This window comes from Plectropomus leopardus, chromosome 16, assembly GCF_026936395.1.
Source record: "Plectropomus leopardus strain MGB_pleo_1.0 chromosome 16, ASM2693639v1, whole genome shotgun sequence".
NCBI classification, from domain to species: domain Eukaryota; kingdom Metazoa; phylum Chordata; class Actinopteri; order Perciformes; family Serranidae; genus Plectropomus; species Plectropomus leopardus.
The window spans coordinates 7093277-7117774 of NC_142191.1; the positions used below are offsets into that span (position 1 = coordinate 7093277).

Genomic DNA, 24498 nt, shown 5'->3' on the forward strand with positions numbered 1-24498 from the left:
AGACCAGTAACTCCCATGTTCTGCAAAGTAAAATCACTTTATGCCAATGTTGTCTGGTGGTTTTGAGATAATGGCTTCATTGGAAAGGGCTATGATAGCAAGGTAAAGCAATGAATATATTTTAAATATAGTGTACACTTAAAATGCTATTGATTTTATTTTTTTTTAGGTGGGCTGTTTTTAGGCAGCTAAAAACTAAACAACTGAGGCAACGTTTGCTCAACGCTGTGACGGCCTCACTAATCTGTGCCTCTCTCCTCAGCTCCTTCCTTTGCTGCAGCCCCAGAGTAGTTGGGCCGTCTAAATGGCTGGCCACACCTATAGGCGGGGCCTACCTCTATAAAAGGGCTGCTGGAGTCACTCTGCTCTCTCGCTGGTGGTTGAGCAGCTGACGCCACATGGCCAACATGGTTTAGTTAGTTTGGTTTGTTCTTTGTTTGTTGCGCACACACACACACACACACACACCTCATTCCACCTCACACACTGATCTACGGATATGCACCTTATTTTCCTTTTAATTATGTTCAGTTAAATAAACATCTCCTTGTTCCCTGGCAAACTTTGTGTGGACTCTCTTTGTTGCAAACCAGTGAGCCAGGTTTGTAACAGCGCCATTTCATTTTATGCTCGAGACGCAGGAAATTTCTACCTTAAAGTTATTATAAAAAAATATAATTAGTCGATACTAAATGGATATGGAATAAATGAAAGCTACTACTGAGAGGATAACATTATTATATTTAGCATTTTTGTAACACTTTACAAAAAAACTTCACAATCAGCAGTGATAAATCTGAAGTAACATAAAGGGGGGCGTGCCAAAGTAATTAAGAGAGACATTTTGGACCAGGTGTGAGACCCACAACTGATGAGAGATGTTTCTGAATTCTGCAGGAAGTCAGACAATGGAGTTTTTCTTCTTTTTTTGTATCAAGTTTTTATTGTCGGCATGTTTCACTTCTAGAAATAAACAGTCGGTGGAGTCGCTGATGCAAAGCAGTGTCGACCACAGAGAGCAAGCTGACTGAGTGATGGCCATCGGAGCAGTGCCAGGACAGCAAGGCTACAGGTAGGCCCATATTCATTCATTCATTCGTTCATTTATAGTTTATTCACAGAGTCGATAAAAAATATATAAATACAAACATGATTTCAAGTAAAAAATGAGACTTGTGAAATGGGACACCCCGATAAGCTATTCAAAGCTTGTAAATAGGGGCCCAGACATTAAAAGACACACAGGTTTACAAATATAAGTTTCAGCCTGCAACTTAAATCTAATTTAAAACTCCAAAAGCAATAAAATTACTCCAAGATCCTAAAAGTATAGTAACAGTAATACAATACATGAAAACAAATGGCACATGGAGAGTAGCAGTATTAATTACCTGGAGTATGTATTTCATATATTCATATAGAGTAGTCATTTAAAAACCAAACAACCCACACACACACACAAAACAACAACAAAATAATAATAATAATAATAATAATAATAATAATAATAATCCTTTACCTTTAGCCTGGCAGTCCAACATTCACTCATACACTAACATGTACAGGCAGCCAAGTATTAACCCTTTGAAACATATGCATGTTGGCCCAATTTCTTTCAAGAACGCAAGAAAAAAGGATCGAGCAGCTTTATAAGAATTTTGATTTAGATTTGCAGACAGTGACGTGGCCGATATTACCGTGCTGGCAAACAGCTCGTACACTAGATGGTGGTACATCTCCGCTGAACAGATCAGCTGAGAGAATATGGCCACATTTCATCCGTACAGTCACACAGATACATTTTTACACTTAAGTACTGTATAACTGTGTGTCCGATGCACTATCAACCAGGGTTCATCATTTCCATCATGGAAAACCTAAAAAAAAGTCTGTCACACGCCTGGAAAAGTCATAGAACATAGAACATAGAAAGTAAAAATCATCAACGTTTTTGGAAAAATGATGGAAATGTGTTGTGTGTGAAAGATTTAATTTCATTAATGTAACATAACAGTGAATTTACTTTCTGTTGCTGATGATTTAATGTAAATGGGGCAACGTGTGACAATGTTTTGGTTTGTTTTATTTGTTCATCATGATAATTCCATCATTTTCTCTTTGCATTGCGTCTCTCTCTTGATGTATGCCCACTGGGCACGTCAAATAATTTACGAAGCTCTTTTGGCTGAGGGGAGGGGCATACAACTTAAAATGTCTGTATTCTGTACATATTTTACAGCAGAGTTTTAAAGAAAACATGCCTTCTGCAGGTTTTGAAGGTATGTTTTCATTAATATTTTTGGCTATTTTTTTCTTCCTCTATTTAAAAAACATTTTGCATTTTTTTTAATCGAAGATGCAAACATTTGGAGGAGCAGCTTTCTTCCCTTTTTAAAATAATGATTTTTATAGAAAACTTTAAAAACTATTTTTTTTTTAAAAGAATATTGGTTTGGATTGCATGTTTTCTTTAACATTTTTTGGGTCTTTTTTTCAATTTTTGTGATTTTTCAAAATAGAATTTATTTTTGGCTTTTTTTTAAGGATATGGGTTTAGAGTGCATATTTTCTTTAACAATTTGTTTTACATTTTTTTCCTTGGGTGATTTTTCTAGAAAACTTTTGTGTCGAGTTGTTGTGGTTTTAAAGGCATGTTTTCTTTAAAAAATTGCCCAAATTACTTTTTTTTCATAGCCAGAAACTGCAAAGAAATCATACTGACAGTCTTTGATCACATGAACAAGTGGGGCAAGACAAAAAAGAGGGATGGGTGGGGTCCTTGAAAAGTCATGGAAAAGTTTGGAATTTTATCCATGACAATGTGAAGGAACCCTGTTTATCATGATGATTGACATCATGCTACATATAAAGTGGTACATATTTCTTATTCATATATACATCAGTTTAGTTTTGCGCCGTTGACCTCAGGTGTTTGTAGTCACTTGCATACTTCCTGCCTCATGCATTTATTTCCATTTACAGGTGTATTTATAAATTATTCATAAGCATATTGTACATAGTGTTCTTTTGAATGCTTAAATATATTATTATTTGTTCTTTATCTCTCTGTCTTTTTATCTTTTAACTTATTCGCTTGAATTTTTCATTTTTTCTTTTTATACTTTGTGTTTTACCATTAAATTGGCCTTCAGAGCATAAGTCCAAGGAAGACTTTCATTCTACAGGGAAACTTGTTTTCAACTGTGCATAAAGATCTGCATAAACAACTTGACTGGACTTGAAGATGGTAGAATTTATTAATAATCAAGGTTACAAATGTAGAAAAGAGTGCTCTTGATATAATAATGAAGTTTCTATGATTAAATATAGGAGTTTCTTCTTGCTTAAATCACATTATTTATCTTCACTGGCTTTTTTAAAGCTGTGAGACTTTAACAGCTTGTGGCATTTGTTCAGTAATAAAACAGATTCACAGATATTTTGTTAAACTGCCTTTATTATGGAAGGCACAATAAGCATTTTTATGATAATTTTACAAATAAGATACGCAAAATATCATTCACATTTTTTCCCTGGTAGAGGAACCCTGATTTCACTAAGCCCCCCTCTGAGACCAAACCTATGCACTTGAAATGTCTGCGTGTCAGAAGTAACGTGTGTTTGTATTGTGAGTAGAAGTAATTTTATAATGGTATGAGAGGAAGAAAAAAAATAGTTTTGTAGTGTGTAACAGAGATATGCAAACAATGACTGATTATCCTGGGTCTACTGCTTCCTACAACCCAATCGTCAAATAAAATGTTGGCATTGTGTATTTCTGCAATCCACAGATGTTACATTTGTACCTTTTGATAAAGCTGACGCGATCAAACGTAAACTTTTAACAACGCTTTGTGTGTGGTTAGGTTTAGACACAAACCACTTGGTTATTATGGTTTGGAAAAGCTGTCAATGTCCTGGTAAAAAAAAAAAAAAACACCCACTGCATGTGGCACAATCTCAGCAGAAAAAGCAGAGATGCCTCTGTAAAAAATAAATAAAAAATAAAATAAAATAAATAATAATAGTAATTTGTTACACTAGCTTGACAGAAAACGCAGCATTGCCTCTGTTAAAAAAATCTAAAAAAGCGTCACTATGCAGCCATGCCTATGCAAAAAAAACATCTAATATATATATATATATATATATATATATATATATATATATATATATATATATATATATATATATATATATATATATATATATTTTTTTTTTTTTCATGGCAATATCCCAGCAGAAAATGCAGTGATGCATCTTTAAAAATCTTGGAAATATCTCCAAAGGAAACACAGTGATGCTGATGTCAAGAAAATAAATATAAAAAAATTGAAAATAATAAATAAATACATTTTCATGGCACTATCTCAGCAAGAAACGCAGCAATGCCTCTGTAAGAAAAGGAAAAACTGCAACTGGTCACTAAAAAGCACCCACATTTGGCAGCTAAAAAAACAGCCTGACAGCAATGACTCAGTAAATCAAAACCAGTTTCGTTGTTGGTTGGTCTTGAACAGTGTGCTGCAGCTTGGCAGGCGTCTCACCGAAGTGTCACACCATCAGACCCTCCACCTGCTGCTGACAAAGTCAGCTCATATATGTCACTTTAGAAACGTTGATATATGGTTTTCAGAAATATACATTGCCAACATTTTCTTCTGTCAAATGGACCGACTCCTTGTTAGAAGTCTATTTCTATAACAATCCCTTTATAAATCAAGTTAATCAGGGTTTAAAACATCAACATAAATTATGTTTTCTTGAAACTGTCCAGCTTTGCCATTTTGCTACTGAGCTAGAAATGAGTCATGGCTGTTCTAATATTTATACATGCAGCGTGGGGCTGGACGGGTATCACACTGTAAACTGTTCTGCAGCTCATTCATAAATTCTAATCTCAAGACCTTTAAATATGTCTTGAATACAGTTAAAAATAGCTTATGTTTTAGCAATCTAAAAAACTCTTAGTGTTTCTTAGTGTGCCGCTCTTTTAGTGAAAACTACTCCAGTCATGTTCTCAGACTGTTTTCATGTCACAGGTACTCAGCACAAGAGGAGAAGACGGAAACAAGCTGGCCAGGGAGGCCACCTAGTGGTGAGCGGTAAGCTGGTCCAGTCTGTGGTACCAATACCTACTGTTAGCCCCTGAGTATATTAGGATACATAAACCTACCTAACTAAGTATTATACATGTAACAACCAAATACAAGCCATGGACGATCATTCTGTTAAAATACTGCAGTAATAACAGACATTTTCATCATGTGTGTAAAACATCAGCATTTAAAACCTGGAACGGCGTGTTTCTTATGCTTCGTTCAGAAGCCTTTCACATGCATTTAAACCTTTAAAACCTGAGCAAATAGGTTTGATTTCTTTTGAAAAAATGATAAAAAGGCAAGGAGCAAGGGATGCCCCACAAAATACAAGAAATTAGGACAAAGTGACATGAAAATAATCTAAGAATTAGTTTTTAAAGAGAAAAATAATATTCTAAGTTATTTATTTTAATAGGGGAAATGTCAAAAAAACTAAATTTATTGTTATTTTTGTCCAGTGTTTCTCAAGCATATCAGATTCAAACATAATTGTAGTTAGCTTGCTGACACATAACATTGTAATGTCACTGAGAATTTCTGCAACAATTTCCTTATACACAAATAAATTCAATGCCTTTTCCAAAACTTTCATTAATGTTTTACTAATTCCATGATTTTTCCATGCCTGGAAACTGTGATTGTGAAATTCCACACAATAAAATAACAAAAGAAACTGATAAAAAAAAAAGGCATTGAGTCAGGGATGTCCCATGAATTACAAGAAATCAGTGCAAAGTGATAATCTGAAACTTAGTTGTATGAAGAGAGAGAAAAAAATATTTTAAGTTGATAAAAAAAAAAAAAATAGGGGAAATCTCCAGAAAACTAAAAATATTATTATTTTTTATTATTAACTTGTTATTTATATATGTATATTTTATGTTTTCACCTTTTTTCTTTTCCTTTTTTGGGTGCTAAATTTCAGACAAGTTTCTCATAACTTCTTCCTGTGCCAGAAATCAAGCTTATTTGCTCAGATCTCAAAGGGTTAAACGCAAACAGCTTTGATAAAGGACTCAATCCTATTCGAACCTCAGAGGAGGAGGGTCCACACCATCGGGTCCGGCTTGGAGTAAACCGGTGAGAACCTCGTACGTAACAAACACCACCATGTTGACGGGGAACGCGCGCAGACAGTTGATGCCTAAGCTCCTGAAGAACACCCCCCCTCCCTCCACCCTCGCCGTCTCCGTGATGCAGTGGAAGAAACCTTTGTATCGCTTCGTCCCCCGCGCTCCGTCCATCTGCAGGCGGGCTTTAATCACGTCCATGGGTGTTCCTATAGTCCAACCTACCATCCCTGCTATTCCACCGGCCAGCATCACCCCACTCCAATCTGGAGGACACGAAAAAACACTGATGTTAAAGGGAAACATGGATATTTAAATTTTTCATACATAAAGTCATAAAGAGGAAAGAGTTTTACGTCTGCCTTTAAGCTGTGAAGTGCTCGTCGGCCTTGTTAGTGTTCCTCTTAAGAAGCAGAGGTTATTCTAACGTCAAGGATATGAGCTACGGCTTATGCAACACTTTCCATTTAGATTCACAGTAATACAAAATGATGGCTCATAAGATAACAGGAAAAGTGGCGATTTAACCGTTTAAAAATCACGTAGACTTTTTTTTAACCATAAATGTGACTGTTGATTTTATTTAACAGGAGAAATCATCAGATGATTTGCTGTAATTGAAAATATAAAGAGAGCGAGAAAGGCATTTTCACAGTGCTGACACAGATCAACAAGAAGACTTAAAAGGCGGGTTTCCATTAACCCTAAATGGTGTAAATTGCAATTGCAAATATAAAATACGTCTAATGGAAACGGTTCAGTTTTTTAAAAAAAAAAGCTCAAATAAGGTGGTATTTCAGGGTCTTTTAATAAGACATATTTCGCAAAACACTTTCATAGGTCACATGATGCTATGGCTATGTGCTTGTCGGTGGGAACTGGTGTCCTCCGGCCACAAGCGGTGTTATTGCATCGCATCATTTTTGAAAAGTTGAGTGGGTCATGTGGAAGTTTTGAATCCACAATATATATAAGCGGCTCGCCTCTCCATTTCCGCTTGTATAACTCGCCTACGTCGCCTTGGATTGGAAATGATGGCTGGTGCGGTGGCTGCAGTAGAAATAAACCTGCTGATGTTTTGAACATCCATCGCCAGAAGAGAAGTCCGATAACATCACGAGAGAAGTTGCATAATATCACTCAGTGGAAACGCAGTCATCTCGCAGTTGTGTTTTATCAACATTTAGAATCGCTAGATCGTTTTTTTAAACTTTGTCATGGCAGCAACAGAAAGTTTGTTTATCTGTCCGGATGTCCTGTTAGCAGGTACATCAGCTCAGTGTGGACCTGCAGTGTGGCCCGGGACACGTTAACATACACACTGCGAACAGAATGTGGCCCAGAGCGACTCTGAACGTGGTCAGAGCGATCAGATCTCACGACGCACTGAGAACACATTGGGTGCATTCACACCTTCATTTAGACCTCTTCACATGTGACTCGATTACAGAAGACACGTGTTCAAACCAGGTGTAAACAAATGTCACACAAAAACTGATGTCTTTTCTCAAAATTAAAATATCGAATACACTCACCTGGTCTTTTCTTGCCGCTGTCTGTCAGCCACTCACAGATGGTCACATAAGTCAGGAAGTAGGTGGCGTATGACGGCCCGTCTCTCAGCATGAGCGGGAGCGCTCCTCTGTAGAGCCCCCTGAGCCCCTCCTCTCTGACGATGCTCAGCAGACAGTGAACTGGACCGCGGTACTTGGGTTTGGGCGTGTTGGTTCCTCCTCGTTTGGACTCCGTCTGACACTGCAGACGTACTTTCACTATGTCACCTGGAGACATGACTGACGTCTGTTGGAGGCAGATAAGCAGAGAGACAAGTCTCAGAGGCAGATATCTCAAAACCTGGACAAATGAAACTATCTGCAGGGCTACACACACCTGGGGACATGAGCGCAAATGTATGTTTGTGTGTGTTTTAGGACCCAAATCACACATGGGTACAGACTGTGCATTGCATTTCACTTTGTAGTCTAAATTACAGCTGATTTGTAAAACTTTACCGTTACCTGAGCTACGCCTCCCGCTAAGCCAGACAGGAAAACTTCGAGTTTGGTGTTTGGACCGCCAGCGGCTCCTCGCGCCTGACTCAGACAGTGCAGGCAGTTCCTGTACGTGCCGAACACCACAGAAGAAGTCATAGAGATGGTGGTGACGGGGAGGGACATGCCTTTGAAGAAGCCATGCACCTGAAGGCACAGATGAGAGAAAACAAACGATAAACCACAGAGCAGCAGCAAACAGAGCAACTGTCTTTACATCATTAATTGGCAGGTTTCCATTACAGATTTGCGCAAAACTTTAGCGTTATTTTCGAAATGTTGATAAAACATAATTGCGAGATGACTGCGTTTTCATTGAGTGACGTTATGCGACTTCTCCTCTCACGATATCATTCCGAGAAGTATGGCGATGGATGTTTATTTCCATTGCAGCCACCGCACTGGCTGTTATTATTTCCAATCAAAAGGCGGCGTAGGCGTGTTAGTCGATAATGGAAGGGCAAGCCCCTTATATGTGGGAGCAGTTACAAATGAGGGATTTCTGGGAGGTGATGCTCTACTCCTGCAATAAATCATAACTGAAGTTGAGTCTTCAGTGTCTCATTGTTCCTAACCGCACAGTTATAGTGTTAATCGATGCTGCTGGTAACCAAAATATCCCTCAAACAGTCCTGAAGGAACTATGTTTTACAACTTTCATAAAGGAGAAAAGAAAATAATCACATTTATTTAAGAATCTGGAATCAGATTTTCTTTTTAATTACTCAAACTGATTAATGGATTAATCATTGCAGCTCCAGTTCACAAGCTGTTGCATCTCTGACATTGTTAGTTAACCTACTGTGACAAATTGACCACGTGAGCGCTCTGTTTCCCACATTATTCTAGCTCAGCAGTTCTGACTCCTGCCCCCTTTTCATCAGCACCAACATGCTGTTGCAGTTTTGGAGCTAGTGACAGTTTGCAGTTGGTTCTACTGATTACCTCAATCTATATGTGCTTTCCCAACAACGCTAGTGCCTTCAAGACAACAATAACAGGGTACTACGTTGTTTCTGTACAAGAGTTACTCCCTGCTTTCTGAGCCTAAACTGGCACCCACACCTGACTGAACAGGACTGTCCCATTCTCTGGACAATGTGACATTTAAGAAGAACAACACCTAAACTAGGTATTCCAGTGTGTTATTTCCATGGCCTGGGACAGTTTTATCAGTATTTGTGAACATGAGGATCAGGAACCAGAGTCTCAAACTTGTGATGTAATATGATATAAAGCAGAGAAACTCAACTTACAGCCAGAGGGTCAAACCTGGCCCCCGATAAGGTGCCGCAAACATTTTCTAATTCACAGTAAAAATAAAGTCATTCACACTGGGAATTGCTTTTGTACTTTTAGTATACATGCGGTGCAAGAAAGCATAAAAAAGCATCAAAATAGAGCTTGTTTATAAAAAAAAGTGCCAGTGGAGGATCCCCCGTACCACCCGACCGAAGGCCGAGCTAAGCCCCTAATGTCCTAAAATCCCACAGACATCCTAAAATCATAACGATATCCTAAAATCATGGAAACGTCCTAAAATCCTAGAAACATAAATGGGACTGCTGTGACTGCCTCCTGACATTTTGCAGAAGTGACCCAGAAAGAGAAGCAAGAAACTGGTAATCGCACAAGAAAATTAGCTGAAAATTAGTAAGATAAATAAACATTTCTTAACAAGTAGCTCATTGCCTCCCCTCCCCATGTTTTTGAAATAAATTATTGCACCAATTTTCTCACAGTTCAAAGTTTTAAATACATGTGCAGCACAAGAAAAGTGCTGTTGCTCCACTTGGTTCAGACTCTTCTGCTGACCCAAAAATCAGCTCGTTTCTCGCTGTTATTTTTTTTGGCAGCTTTAGCTTCTCGATTTGCGCCAGTGGTTCTCAAACTGTGGGGGGGGTGAAGTCACTGCAGGTGGGGCGAGGATGATTTGGGGAAAAATGAGAATTCAAAGAAAGTTGAGTGATTTATGTCGGGTAAATAAATGAGTTTGCTTCTGCTATCATGGTGGCTTTTATTTCCATTTATCCCCATTTATTGGTCATCATTGATAAAAAATTGTGGGCTGGGAGGGTCATTGAGAACCACTGACACTTCTTACACACTCACCCTGCACTATAAGCAAAACAAACTCATATCGTGACTATTCCTGACAGATATTGTGTTGAAATTTCTATTAGAAATGGCAATTTTTGCATTTCATTTTCACTTTTTAAAAAAAATATGCAATTTTGTGTGGGGTTTTATACAAAACAAGCATGTTCCCTAACCTCTGAAATATGACTTGTAGGCCAGGGCATCTCTGTAGTAACACAATACTTCATTTATTATGATATATTGTGACACATTTTACCATTATCAAACAAATTGCAACTCCTTAGATCTAGATAATGCACTTAGCCATATTTTGATGATATTTCAATTAATTGTGCAGCCCTTCACACTAAGGCTGGGCGATATGGGTGGAAAATTATATTGCAATATTTTTAGGCTATATCTTAATACACAATTTATATCTCAGTATTTTTAAAACTCCTCAAAAGCACTTCAATAATGCTACAAATGGGAGACAGAATCAAACATTACAATTTTCTTTTTAACAAAACTCCCATTTTGATGTGACAACATTGTAATGTATTAGTATTATTATATAATATTAACACAATTCCATTTTTGATCAGTAATCATTTGTGATGTTGTAGATATAATGATAAGTGGGTAGTGCAACCTTTAAAATCAGGGAAAAAAACAAAATTTATACCATATCAAGATATTAGAATGTTGAATATCTAAGACAATACATAGTCTCATATCGCGATATGATATAATATCTTTATATTGCCCAGCCCTACTTTGGACAGGGTGACCTATTTCCGATTTTTGTGCTAAGCTGGACTTACCAGCTGCAGGCTGTGGCTTCGTATCTACCATATGTACCAGAATGATATCGATGTACTTAAACAAATACAAGAAAACAAATATGTGCATGTGTTAACATTGTGAAAAGTAAAAGTAATAATGTCACTCTGTAAATTTTCAAAATGTCTAAAATCAGAAAAAAAAGAAAATTTATTCCATATCTCGATATAATGATATCCAATATTTAAGACAATATATAATCTCATATCTAGATACGATAAAACAGCCCTATTACACGCCAAATGTTTTTACTTCTCAACAATTTGTCAGCCATTTGAGCATATTTTGTAGCAGGCATACTACTACTACTACTACCACTAGTAATAATAATAATAATAATAATAATAATAATAATAATAATAATGATAATAAACTGGTGTATACTACTCTGGTTCCACTTACCCCTTCTTTTGAAAATGTGGCCACTATACACTGCCATACTCCGGTGAACTGTTTCTGGGTTTGGATGCGGACCTATAAAACAAAAAAATAGTAACATTAATTATGTAATAACAAAGATGTCTATTTGCTATAAAGCCCATTTTGACTGTTTTTGTTAAATGCTTTTCCTGTACCTTCACAGTGTCCAGAGGGTAGCCCACTGCAACTCCACATGCCCCTGCGTGTGTGTGTTTCCAGAGAAAACAACATCAAGGACACACCAAAAACACAGCCAAGGTTGGGTCAAACATTATTTTGTTGCTTTTACATCTTTAAAAATGAACGTCTTTACTGGAGAAAATAGACCATTTAAAGACATGACTCTGAGCTGATTAATGTGAGATGCAACTGTTCTGTCAGTGAAATTATCTCAAGCTCTTTACAATTATAAAACCTTTAAATGATCACATGACAGCTCTGGTATGTTAGTTTACTTCTTCTACTGCTTGAATTCTGCAGGTTAATTTACATAAGCGTACATATATACTATAGGAGGACGAGCAAAACCAGTTTTACAGCACTCATAACGTTACAAATACACGTCCTGGTTAATCTGGTCTCCCCAAGCTGTCATTACGTTGTCGCCCCATGCTAATACATTAGCTAGTCATTCAGCCCCAGCTAGCTCGTGCTAACGGTAACCTGCAGTCCAGCTGCACGAGCTGTTACCTGCGAATGATCCAGACACGAAGTCGGCGATATGCATCCTGTCAGATGGTGACAGACCGGCGGAAAGTGGTCAGATGTGAGTCCATTCTTCCTCTGGCATGTGCCACATAGACTTTAATGGTAACCTTGAATGTGTTGCCGTTATGACGTAACGCAGAGGCGTGACCACCACGAGCCAAACAGCGCCGGCTGGAAACACCGGGCCCGACTTTAGCCGAACATAGTCGAAAGATTTACTGTGTTTTAACGGGTGTTGTAGTGGTGAGCGTGCACGAGCTGAGTGTGTACAGAGGCCTATATATGACAAAAATGACATGAATGACATAATAGTTTTTCTAAGTAGCAGTTGTATGGCTAAATATTCAACTTTATAGAAATAGTATATTGCAGAGTCCGACATCACAGAAACTAAACATTGTCGAAAAGACAAGTGACAGACTGACATTGTAATAATCTAATAATAATAATAATAATAATAACACAGGTGTCTGTACACTATCTGCAAATAAATTTCGGAATTTATTGACATATATTTGTTTTAAAAGAAAAAAGTGAGAAAGGGGTAGGGGTAGTTTTACTTCTACCTACTCCTTTTCGGACACTGCACTTTTGTTTTTTTCATAATTTTTTTTTTATTTGGTTTGAAATAAAGTGATTCCTTAATAATAATAATAATAATAAGGATGAAGATGATGACAATGGAACACTAAAACACAAAGATACAGCATTTTATAATCATGTAATAGAAAAATGACCAAATAGCAGGCTATACACAGTACACAGTATTATGCAATTTATTGAAGCTTCACATTTCTGAGTTATTACATAAAGATGGACAAAAAACAACATAAATGAGAAGACAAAAACTTAAAACCACACATGCAAAAATGCGTTTTCATTTCATAATGCCAGAGTTCGTGTTACCAGCATCATATTAAGGGACTGACCACGTCAGATTATGTTATATTAGAGGAGGGATGTGGCTGGTGTGACTTCATTTTTTTGCTGTTGTTTTTTTGTTTGATTTTTCACCCACTCCAAACCACAAATAGTTTTCCTGAGTGACTTGGGGAACATGTATGACCCTCCCTCCACCATAAATAAGTTGTTAGAATGTGTAATTTTAAATGTTATATATATTTTCAAACAGAAGTGCACCCACATAATGTGTGCAAGAACTGTGGGAAATTTGAAAAAGCAACAACAAGTTCTGTATTTACAGTTTCTAGCTATGATAAATTGTTTATAAATTGTGGAAAGCATGCCATATGTTCTTTAAAAAGCGAGGGTAAAATAAATACAAAATACAGCCAAATAAATTTGGATGCCCCTCCCCTATGCCAAATTAAAAACCACAAGTCCCTAAAAAAATAACATGCCTTCCTTTTTTGCACCCCCCCCCCCCCCTTTCATAAATAACGAACAGTCCCTAAAATCGTGTAACTTCTTTTTTTTTTGTCATTAAAATTAAAAATTGAAATTCATTAATAAACTGCAGGCAGTCGGTTCGAGTTTTCCATAAACTTATGCAACACAGCGTTTATGAATGACAAAACCGCCCTCATTTCCTGACACGAGACATCGTGGACGGTCCATTCAAAAGCAAAACATCACACGGCACCTGTGACGCAGTTCAACGCCTTGCGGCGCTGAGAGCCAATGAATGACGAGGATTACGTCTGAAGCAGGGTGTCGGCGTCATCTCTTCACTCTGATTGGATAGAATCTCCACCACAGGCCGGTTAGTCCCGCCCTTTACTTGTTACTTCCTGCTAGCTGCTGGCAGCTACAGAAATAAACCTCCTTCACACACACAGCGGAGAGGGTGTCCGCGCAAACGGTTCATTGAGGTCGTGTCGGTCAACAGAAGACTTTTGTTAGGATATATAGAAAACAAGCTAAACAATACTTCTTAAAAATAAAACCCAAATTTGACCTTTTTTTTTGGTCTGTCGGGTTTTAGAGGGGGGGCTCGAGACTAGCTAACCAGTGTTAGCTAACATCATCAATTAGTCAGTTAGCTAGATTAAACAGCTAGGGACAGTGTTGTACAGCGGATTAAACGGTTTTTTAGGGGGGATAAGCGTTTAATTGAGTCGCTGTGAGCATTTTCAGTGAGCGTCAGGTGATATTTAGTCCTTCAGCAAGGTGACGTTGAGGAGATGGACTTTGTTGCTGGATGCATCGGAGGTAAGTCACCTGCACCTGCTGTGTTAGCCGCTTGAAATGATTAAAATCTTGGCAAAGAGCTTTTGATTTGAGACTCTACAGCGTGATATAGCTGTGGTAAAATGCCCTGCCCATTATCTGATGACAATAGCAAAGCCGCCCCCCTTTACTAATGTGATGCAATTCTATCACGAGATTACAGTTGCATTTTCCAAATTCCGCCGCAGGTCGGCACACTAAAGCAAATCCTGTAAATACCGCTGATTGCGTTTGACCTGGTGCCAGACTCTGACTTTGCAAAGTTGTGAGTAGCTGGGCTGCAGAGATAAGTATAAAAAGGTCGTGTAATTTTAATTATTCTTACACCTTTACTTACTTTTATCAGATGTTGTCTTCCCTACGATCGTTTTTGTGACTGCTGAGGGCTCTTCTTCACTCATCAGAGGAGGGCGGTGGCCGTATTTATGAAAAACAACAAAAGTTTACTTTCTTTATATTGCATAAGTTCATTTACAGAAGTGCATGCAGATACATACTACAAACAAACAGCAAAACATTAAATGAGACTAAAAGGGGAAACATAAAAAAATAAAGTTACATTTCAAACAACTGGGTTTTTTTTAACAGTTTCTGTCTGATAAACGGAGTAATTTGGGTGAAATATGAATGAATATGATTTTGTAAAAAATAAAAAAACTTGGCGTAAATGAATACAAAATATATTTAGATTTGTGTGCCCCTCCCCAAAGCCAAAATAAAAAACATAAGAAGATTATTTTTTATTCCTCTCTCTTTTGAGACACCACCGCCCCGCTCCTAAATAATAAACAGTCACTTAAAAATACATACATTAGGTTTAGTTGAAATTATTAACCTTCAAAGACAGAATTAGAATATAATTGAATCAAGCAGGTCTCTTGTATATCCAGCACAGTTTATTACATGGTTTATAGGGGAATGATGTTTCTTTGTCTGGTTTAGGGATGTATTTGCTCTCCAAGGGTGCTCCAACCTTCTTTATTTCTCCTCCAGGTCACTCATACACCCTGTTGACAATTAAAAGCATGCAAACATTACACAAGTGCAACCCGAGCTTTCCAGCAACGGGGCTTGGCAGTTTAAAGTTTCTACACACACACCGTACGACGGTGAATCAGAGTACACACCCCTTCAAAGACCAATCCCATGCTTCTTTTTCTTAACAGTGACTGACATGGCAGACCATGTGTTTTCACACCCTCTCACATTTTAGTGTGTCAGAATTCAAGGAACTATCTAAAGTTAAACAGGAAGCTGTTTGTTACTATGTGGCATTATTTTGGAAATCGCTGAAGTTTGCATTCATGTCTGAAAGATGACCGGTTGCACACTGAGGAGAATTTTCACAACAGCCAGTATGCAACATCCTCAAGAGCTTGTTTTTCCTGTGCTTGGATCATAACAGAGCACTGAGGTCAATGACCGCGTGTCATTGTATCACACGCATGCCTGCCTGTGTTCTTTTCCTGGCTTACAGCTGGGGCTCGTTCCTGATTGGCTGTTTTTACAAATGGGTCAGGTGACAAAGCAGGTGCTTATGACGGATAAGCTTGCTGTGTGTGTTTACTGTTTACTGTGGTGACATAATTTGGCCAGTAAATCCAGGTTCAGTTTTTTGCAAAACATTTGGTATTGATACTATTAGGATTATTATAATGTGTTTTTCAACCTTAAAATACCGTCATTCTTGAACAGCTGGGATATCTGTGCTAAAAACAATTTAAAAAAATCATTAAACTTAAAACAAAAATGACAGTTTGTTTATCCACTTGTGGTGGGCGACCCCAACTGTTTTTTATGGACTTAATGATTAATCAACTAAAATAATAATTCGTTTTTGTAACACTGTCCTGACTCTGCAATAATGGTGCAGTAATTACAGCAGTACTCTGTGCAATTATCTAACTGAGCTATATTCTTCAGTATCCTAATTTATATATAAATATTTCTTATTCTTATTTGTACTTGTGTATATATTGTGTTGAACATTGTAGGATAATGCATGTATTTTTCATATTTCTAAACCTTTACATACTAGTTTGGACATTGTGATGTAGCATAAGGCACATTTTTTATTTGTACACACTTCACATACTCATCTTAGTGAAGGTTTTTTAAAAGTCATGGAATTTTGTTTCACAAACCTGTATAATAACACATATGTTTAAGGACAATCGAAATTTGAAAATCCAGTGATTCTGTTTTTATAATTTTGTTGTTTTTGCTGTGATAAATGCTGTCATTTTTGATGATTTTTAATTAAAAAAAATAAATAAATATTTTTTTTTTTAAATCACCCAAAACATTTTTAAAGAAAAACATTTGCCAAATTTTCTTGACAAATTACCAAAATTAAAAAACAACAACAAAAAAATGGACACATTTTTTAAAAGACAGCATGCCTTCTGAACTGTAAAATACAGCCATTCAAAGTTGCATGTTCCTCCCCTAAAGCCAAAATAAAAAACACAAGTCCCTCTCCAGTGATCAAAAAATGGTTTGACATGTTTCCCTGTTTTTGCACCACCCCTTCTCATTCATAAATAATGGATCAGCCCCTCAATTATATTTAAATATTCAGCTCTAATCCTGTTCTGAATTCATTATTTTTTAAAATAATTATTAAAAAAAAAAAAAAGCTCTTATATAGTAATGACAATGAACTGATAAGAAGTATCTATGGCCATTTCAGAGAATGTATGGTCTTTAAAATTAGCCTCAAAGTTATGGAAATATATTGGTAAAAATGTGGTGTAAATGCGAATATAAACGCTATGCCAGACTGTTTGAGGGCAGACGCATTCATATCGCCACATTTCCTGTAAAAACCTTCTGCGGTCGTATCTGTGATTGGTGTTTAGGTATTTCCTCTGGGCTGATTCTCAGTGTTGTTTGTGCTCTGCCCAGGAAATGTTATCTGGTTTCAACATAGACGGAGCTGAGAAGCCCAAACTGGCACCAGCACCTACATTACGTAACTTTCAAAGGCGCGCTAAAGAAAGTTTTAGAGGGTGATGATGCCGAGTGAGTTGGCTCGGGCTCGATAAGGCCACGTTACCCCGGAGGAGATGGCAACGTACTCTAAAATTACACAACAGTGCCAGCAGCAGGAGCAAAGACCGGTCAGACAGGACAACAACTGGTTAAATATGCCTGATGTGTTAGTGGGTTCGAATTTCTTAAGATAATAAGAAAAGTAGCGTGTGGTCTGTAATGAAAACTTAACAGCGATTGTTATCGTTTCTTCTGTCTGCAGGTGCTGCTGGAGTCTTGGTTGGACACCCATTTGACACAGTTAAGGTGAGCAAAAGATTTTTTTAATGTGCTATTATAAGCAGATTTTAGGGTAATTCTCTATGTAAATTCACCTTTTTAAAAAATACTAACAAATTCACTCTGGAGATGATATGAAATATTAAAAAAAACATGGTTTTCCCTCATAAAAAATGCCTTAAACTGCCTGTTTAAGGTGGGAATATTGTAACATTATACCGCATCACTTTTCTGTTTATAAGGTATAATCGTGGAATTGGGGGACAGAGTGGTCTCACTTTTAAGTCACTAGACATGCGGAAACAGTGTCTATATCATAGACTGTAATTAAAGATAGGTTGCACATCCCCACGTACCCCCACTATTGCCTGATATTTAAGTGAAGCTTAAATATCCCTAAAAAGACTTCCATTCATAAATTTCTTTCCCACGGTTTTCCTGAGATAACGGGATCATTTTCCTAAGATCTTGAGATATTGAAACTGTGCTTTCCCTCAATAACGACATATTTAATATGAGGTCTCGAGATGACAAATTAAATGTGATAGGCCTGATACTTCTGTCACACGTGACATGAGGGATGCCCCGAAATGAGTGAACGAATGAGTGAATGTTACACCACCAATGTTAATGTTAAAACAGGAATGAGTGAACGAATGAGTGAATGTTACAACACGAATGTTAATGTTACAACAGCTGGCAGTCGCGCTAACTTGACCTCACGGTGCGGATCAGTCTGCTCCTCTCGCTCAATTTCACCACGTCGCCCCCCTCATGTGATGTGGAGGTCGATTTTCTCCTCCTCCTCTGACATTGCTGCATCGATGTTGCAAATAAATTATTTCAAGGAATAGCGTACTATTACAATATTGTTTTGTTATCTGGAGATTTTAAATTAATTACGTCATCTTGGGAAATCACAGTTTCGTTATCTTGAGATCTCGAGAAAATGATCTTGTTATCTCAGGAAAACGGAGGGAAAAAAACGTATGAATGTATGGCTGCTTAGGATTTCCTTAGTGTGCCTCTTTTATTCGTTTAGTATAATGGTCTGTACGTCAGAAGGTGAACTGGTCGGTTTGATCTGTGTGCTTTCTTTTCCAGGTGAGACTTCAGGTGCAGAGTGTGGACAAGCCTCTGTACCGTGGGACCTTTCACTGTTTCCAGTCCATCATACGGCAAGAGTCGGTGCGTGGATTTATCTCCCATACATATCTAATGCTGCTATGTGCATATTTAAGTGACTATAATTACATCACGTATGGCACATTTGCCTGGTTAGCGTTTTTCTGGCGTATGTGAAAGTTTTCCACTCTTTCATGCCTATACAAGTGTATTTTCTTCAGTTGTTGCTACCTCTCTGAGTTGTGAAGCCGTGACCCTGCCGCTCATGATGACACCTCTTCCATAGTTATGTTTCACACAACCTATCTTTAGCAAGGTCCAGAAACCAGGGTCGTCATGGTCTCTACTTAAAATTCAGTGGTGTCAGAGTGACCCGATAGCAGAGTTATGTCACTCTTGGCCTTAAGACCGAAAGGGTCACCTTAACTTGTGAGGCCAAAGTTTGGGACATATAGAGAGGGGAAAAGTGCAGTTTTGTTGAATGGAGTCAGAGCTCCTTGGGTTGATTTTTTTTTTTATTATCATGTTTTTTCCCAAGCAATTAAGGCAGCTTTTTTCAGCGTCAAAAGTACATTTAATCATTTATTTAAACCACAGGATTTGTTATTCTAAGTTAGTGAATAACTTCTCTGCTCGGAAAAGGCAAACTAATGCAGCACCTGTTTTCAGGATCAGTATTTAAGTAGCCTCGGGCATTTGCTGTTTTACTTGTACTGCAGGCACCTTTATTACAGTATTGTTCTGAAAATATGAAGTACATGGTATCAGTTACTCTATAACAATTTGTAGCCTGTTCATCTTTCAGGGGGAGCAAGCTTGCCTGATAGGATGAATTTGTTTTTTGACCTGCTTATTCTGTCAAAGAGGAGCACGGTCTTACATTGCATAAAGTAAAAATAAAAAATAAAATGGAGATCATAGTTGGAAAGCTGCAGAGGAAAGCATGATTGAACCATGCTGTGAGAGTTTTGCACATGTAAGAGTTGATCTTAAATTTCCCTTTTTTCCTGATCGTGGCCGTTCAGTACCTGGTTGTTCTGAGAACGTACACGAGTCACGTGCTTTTTCAAATTATAGGCACAGAAGGTGAATAAATCTGTGTTTTGACCCGTAACTTCATGGGTTATAAGACTAAAAGACAAGTTTAATAAGAGAGTAGGTTTTGTGTAAAGTTGCTGACAGTCCATATTTGTCAACCTGAACCCCATTTTCTGTGTTAAAGTATTTTTAGATTGATCAAGTGTTGAGCGAGAGTTTATAGTTTTCTTTTTATCTTTTTTGGGAAGTGCTGTTGGCTGCCTGCTGGAGATAATGCTAGTATACAGATATAAAAAATGTTACTTTTGTCAATATGGACATGCTGCACTCATTGTTAGCTTGGTAAGATTCTCTACAATTAAATTTTCTGTTTATTGACTGACATGATGGGCACCAAAGAAGACAGTTATAGCAGCAACAAGAGAGATGCGAAAAGACGTTTAATGAACCAATTTGATTGTATTTCCGTCTTTGCTGAGCAACAGTTTTATGTGAAAGGAATTAAAATCCTGTCCCATTTATAGTGCAGTGGTTTAAGCAAACAATAGCCTATTAACTGAAGTTTTATGTAAACAAATTTTGTTTCCATTTGACTCACAAACATGGGAAAATAGGGGACAGGTTGAAACATACCAAACTAACCCTTAAAATTAAGTAATAAAGTAAATATTTTTGATTATTTAAAAGAAAATCCGTCTCATTTATGATTTCACAGTGATGTGTTACACTGTCTTGTCTGATGTGATGTCTCTGATCCTCTCTGCAGGTATTTGGTTTGTACAAAGGCATCGGATCCCCCATGATGGGCCTTACATTCATTAATGCTATAGTGTTTGGTGTTCAAGGAAACACCATGCGGCTGCTGGGACACGACACCCCCATGAACCAGTTCCTTGCTGGTGCCGCAGCGGGCGCCATCCAGTGTGTCATCTGCTGCCCCATGGAGCTGGCAAAAACCCGCATGCAGATGCAGGGCACTGGAGAGAAGAAGTCCTCCAGGAAGTTGTACAAGAATTCCTTGGACTGCTTGGCACGCATCTACAATCGGGAGGGCCTGCGGGGCGTGAACCGAGGCATGGTGACCACATTCATCCGTGAGACACCCGGCTTCGGAGTGTATTTCCTGGCCTATGACGTGCTGACGCGCAGCCTCGGCTGCGAGCCGGACGACCGCTACATGATCCCCAAACTTCTGTTTGCAGGAGGCATGGCCGGCATCGCCTCCTGGCTCTCCACCTACCCTGTGGATGTGATCAAATCGCGGCTGCAGGCAGACGGGGTGGGCGGAGTGAACCAGTACAGCGGCATTGCCGACTGCATGCGACAGAGCATCAGGAGAGAGGGCTACATGGTGTTCACGCGAGGCCTCACCTCCACGCTGCTACGAGCCTTCCCCGTGAACGCAGCGACCTTTGCTACCGTCACCCTCGTCCTCATGTACGCTCGGGGCGTGGAGGAGGGGCCTAAAGACTGCGAGATGCCTCAGCCAAGCCACCACGCACAGATGCAGCAGCAGGCCCAACCCTCCAGCCTGTGACGGCACAGAGGTCTCACCCTCACCCCAGGCACTTTACGAGAGCACGGAAAGACAAAATCTGCAGACTTTAATACCGTCTTACTCCCATCAGACCAGTCATTCCCAAGTTTGAGTCAGAAAATAACCCGGTTTATATAAACGCTTGTTTATACTTTCATGTCAAAAATGAAAAAAATATTTATTTTTTAGCAGTGATTTTAGGTTTGGGGTTTGCCTCTGAAGAGGCAGACCTGTAAAGGGGATGGTGTTACCTCCTGTAAAGATCGTGAATCTACACGTTTTTAACTGCAGCTTTTATCTGAGACTTGTTACCGAGCCGCTGTAAGGCTGTGGCTGGTAGTATGCACAATGTAGGAGGCTGATATTGCTAACATATATATCTTGAAACGTGCAGTGTTTAGCTGCACCTGTATATATCATTGACTTTGATTCATATTTTTTTGTTTAATGTATATTTGAAACATTTTTCCTGCCTTATAATATGAAAACTTTTATTTTGTTAAAGGAAGCTGAAGCACATGTTTGTACCTGAACTGTTTCCTCTGAAGAGCCAAACAAGTGAGAGAAGGACTAAAGCATTTGATAAGAACTCGTGTGCTTTCAAACCAAAAAACCATATTGCAGCTATAATCTAATCCTCACTAAAGCACTATTAACTCCGTACATATCAGTAACTGCTGTTAACAGAATCCACTGGTCTGCAGGGCTCTTCAGGGAACGAATGTAAAGTCAGTGTGTCTGAATCACGAGTTTAGATGGTGTTGTTTTATGTTGTTTGCTTTATCTGTTTGGCATGTTGAGTCCCACTATTTTATTTTGTTTTACTTTTGTAAATTCACCTTTTTTTTTAAAATAGCTTTTAAGGCAGTGTGTGATACGGTTTTTTCAGGGTTAAAATGACACGTAAGAGGCTCACTCTTAAGTTTTTGAAAGTTAAAACTGAGAGGCTGATAAATGTCCCGGTGTTTAAGGCACTCATTTATTTGACACTGTTTGTGTTTACGTGTAACTTGGACCATGAAGGTGATTTTTGGCAGTCTGAAGCACCTTTTACACAGCCTGTTCAGGCAGGAATGTTTTTCCACTTCGGCGCTCTGTATAAAATGTACAATCCTGGAAAAGAAGGACAGAGTAGTTTCGCCTGTATGCTGCCAGCAGATGCAGAAACAGTCGATTCAGTGTATGTGTAAGTGGTGGGGCGCACGCTGCGTCTTTTAACGGTTTGAAAATGCGAGGTCGGGAACATGGTGCTACGCTCCATGCCTGATTTTAAAAGCGCAGAAGCAGGTTGCGCCTGATGATTGTTAGAAGGTACAAGGCAGATTTATTAGTCATTTTTTAAAACTTGTTTAAAATATGAAATTCAAATTTGTCCTTGATCATGATACATACTTGGAGTTGAAGGAGAAATTCCGGCAGTGCATTTTTTGAATTTGCATCAGAGTGTTGTGTCCTTTCGGCTCTGAACAAGATCCACCAACCATGTCTCTGTGAAGATGTGCACAGAGCAGTTGAAGCAAATACAGACCAGACTTCAAACGTTAAAAAAAAAAACATTAATAAAACCACAAAATGTCTCCATACTGCTTGTCTGAAGTGATCCAAGTGTCCTGAAGCCCTGACGTGCCAAGTTGTTTTGAAAAACAACGCATGACAGGCACTGGTATAAACAGTGATGCGTCTCTGCTGTCCACTTGTTGTTTGAATCACCAAAACACGTGCTTATACGCGGTTTAAACAGGCTGTGTAAAAAGGGCTTGAGTCTGCGATAATTTCATGTTGGGAAATTTGAATTAAGGTGATTCAACAACCACATTTGTATCGAGAAGCAGTAGAACTGTTTCGCTGGAAAATGCCAACTTCTGCTTCACCAAAAAAACAAAGTTGTTTTTTTTTTTTGTGGAAAGAGCCCTCTCGTAAGCCTCTAAAATGCCCCTCAAAGGGTAAATAAAGTTAATATCAAACTTTAGTTACTGTTTTTTGAGCAGATAGACCTGCAAGTGTCCCTGTAAAGGATTTGAAGGGATTTTTCTCCCCAAACTTGACAAGTGTGTGTGTGTGCCCATATTATGAATATACTGTACCTTATCTGGATTTGGGCTTTAACTTAAGGACATATTTATTGTCTAAGTTACTATATTAACTTAATATTGTACATGTGTTGTTACTGAGTGGGAATTGTCTGCTTTCTGCATGTGTTTGGTCAGTAACCAGTTATTATTTTTGTATCGTTTGCTTGAATGTTGACTATTTTTGCTGTAAAGCAATCAAAGTTTCTCCCCTATGAAAAAAGCTAGTGTTAGTTTCCGTCAAAGCAGTAAATCATCAGTATACTGGAAACCTGTTCCCCTGAATGCTTTTCTGAGCATGTTTGACATTAACCCAGCAACAAATCACTCTACTGTCATGTGTCCATGAAGGCTGAGAGCAGGACGTCGCAGATGCACTTAAACCTTCAGTATGTTGAATGTAACACACCTGTATTGACCCGCAGGTGTTTCAGCTGAAACTCAAAGAGCTGAAGTAAAAAATAATTTTTTGGAACCTTAATGTTTTAAGTGTAAACGTCACTAGTTTGAGTCTATGAAAGCAACTGAGAAACTTGAAGATCTCCAAGGCTGAAAGCAGGGAAAGTGCAAAGAGATATTTGGTATGTTTATAGAAGGTATGTGAGTGTGAAATTATTCCAACACGTTTAACATTGACTGTTATCTCTAAAAAGTAGATTACATTTGAAACTTGGTGATTGCCATTTGACAGCTAACATGTAATCCGGCTGATGTGAAAATGCAATATGTATCGGATGCTGTTAATGTGAGATAAATATATACACATACATACGTGGAGTGTATAATGTATTTTTCAGTCTGCAGTAGTCGTGTGGTTCCCTGAATGTCTGAGCTTTTGCCGTTTTTAAAGTCTCTAATCAGTTTGGTTACGCTGTTACACTGAAGAGATTTTACCTGAAAACTGATATTTTTGTAACATAGTCATACATAACATATTGTCTAGATTTGTCAATGAGGATCTGTACAAATGGGTGAATAAAAAATGATTCAGCA

The 24498-nt window shown here is 38.2% G+C and overlaps 2 protein-coding genes and 1 long non-coding RNA gene across 4 annotated transcripts in view; 2 read left to right on the top strand and 1 right to left on the bottom strand.

Moving 5' to 3' along the window:
• The window catches only part of LOC148186808 (uncharacterized), an 85460-nt gene extending 81918 nt beyond the window's left edge, over positions 1 to 3542 (top strand). The window contains exon 7 of the long non-coding RNA XR_015779152.1: positions 968 to 3542. This is a non-coding gene — a long non-coding RNA (uncharacterized LOC148186808). The remainder of the gene's footprint in view (positions 1 to 967) is intronic.
• A 658-nt stretch (positions 3543 to 4200) lies between these two features.
• Positions 4201 to 12397, bottom strand: LOC121955836 (solute carrier family 25 member 47-A). Its single transcript, XM_042503925.2, has 6 exons — positions 12256 to 12397; positions 11721 to 11764; positions 11548 to 11619; positions 8191 to 8370; positions 7708 to 7972; positions 4201 to 6438 (listed from the first exon to the last, which is right to left on the bottom strand). The coding sequence occupies exons 1-6, from the start codon at positions 12290 to 12292 to the stop codon at positions 6125 to 6127; spliced, it is 912 nt and encodes a 303-aa protein (XP_042359859.1). The 5' UTR covers positions 12293 to 12397; the 3' UTR covers positions 4201 to 6124.
• A 1635-nt stretch (positions 12398 to 14032) lies between these two features.
• On the top strand, positions 14033 to 24498 carry LOC121955480 (mitochondrial basic amino acids transporter). Of its 2 annotated transcripts, XM_042503458.2 has the most exons (5): positions 14033 to 14445; positions 17371 to 17623; positions 17720 to 17763; positions 18841 to 18924; positions 20666 to 24498. In XM_042503458.2, exons 2-5 carry the CDS (start codon positions 17620 to 17622, stop codon positions 21434 to 21436), a joined length of 903 nt encoding a protein of 300 aa, XP_042359392.1. In that variant the 5' UTR covers positions 14033 to 14445; positions 17371 to 17619; the 3' UTR covers positions 21437 to 24498. The 2 variants fall into 2 exon arrangements, with proteins under 2 accessions (XP_042359392.1, XP_042359391.1); XM_042503457.2 differs by lacking the exon at positions 17371 to 17623.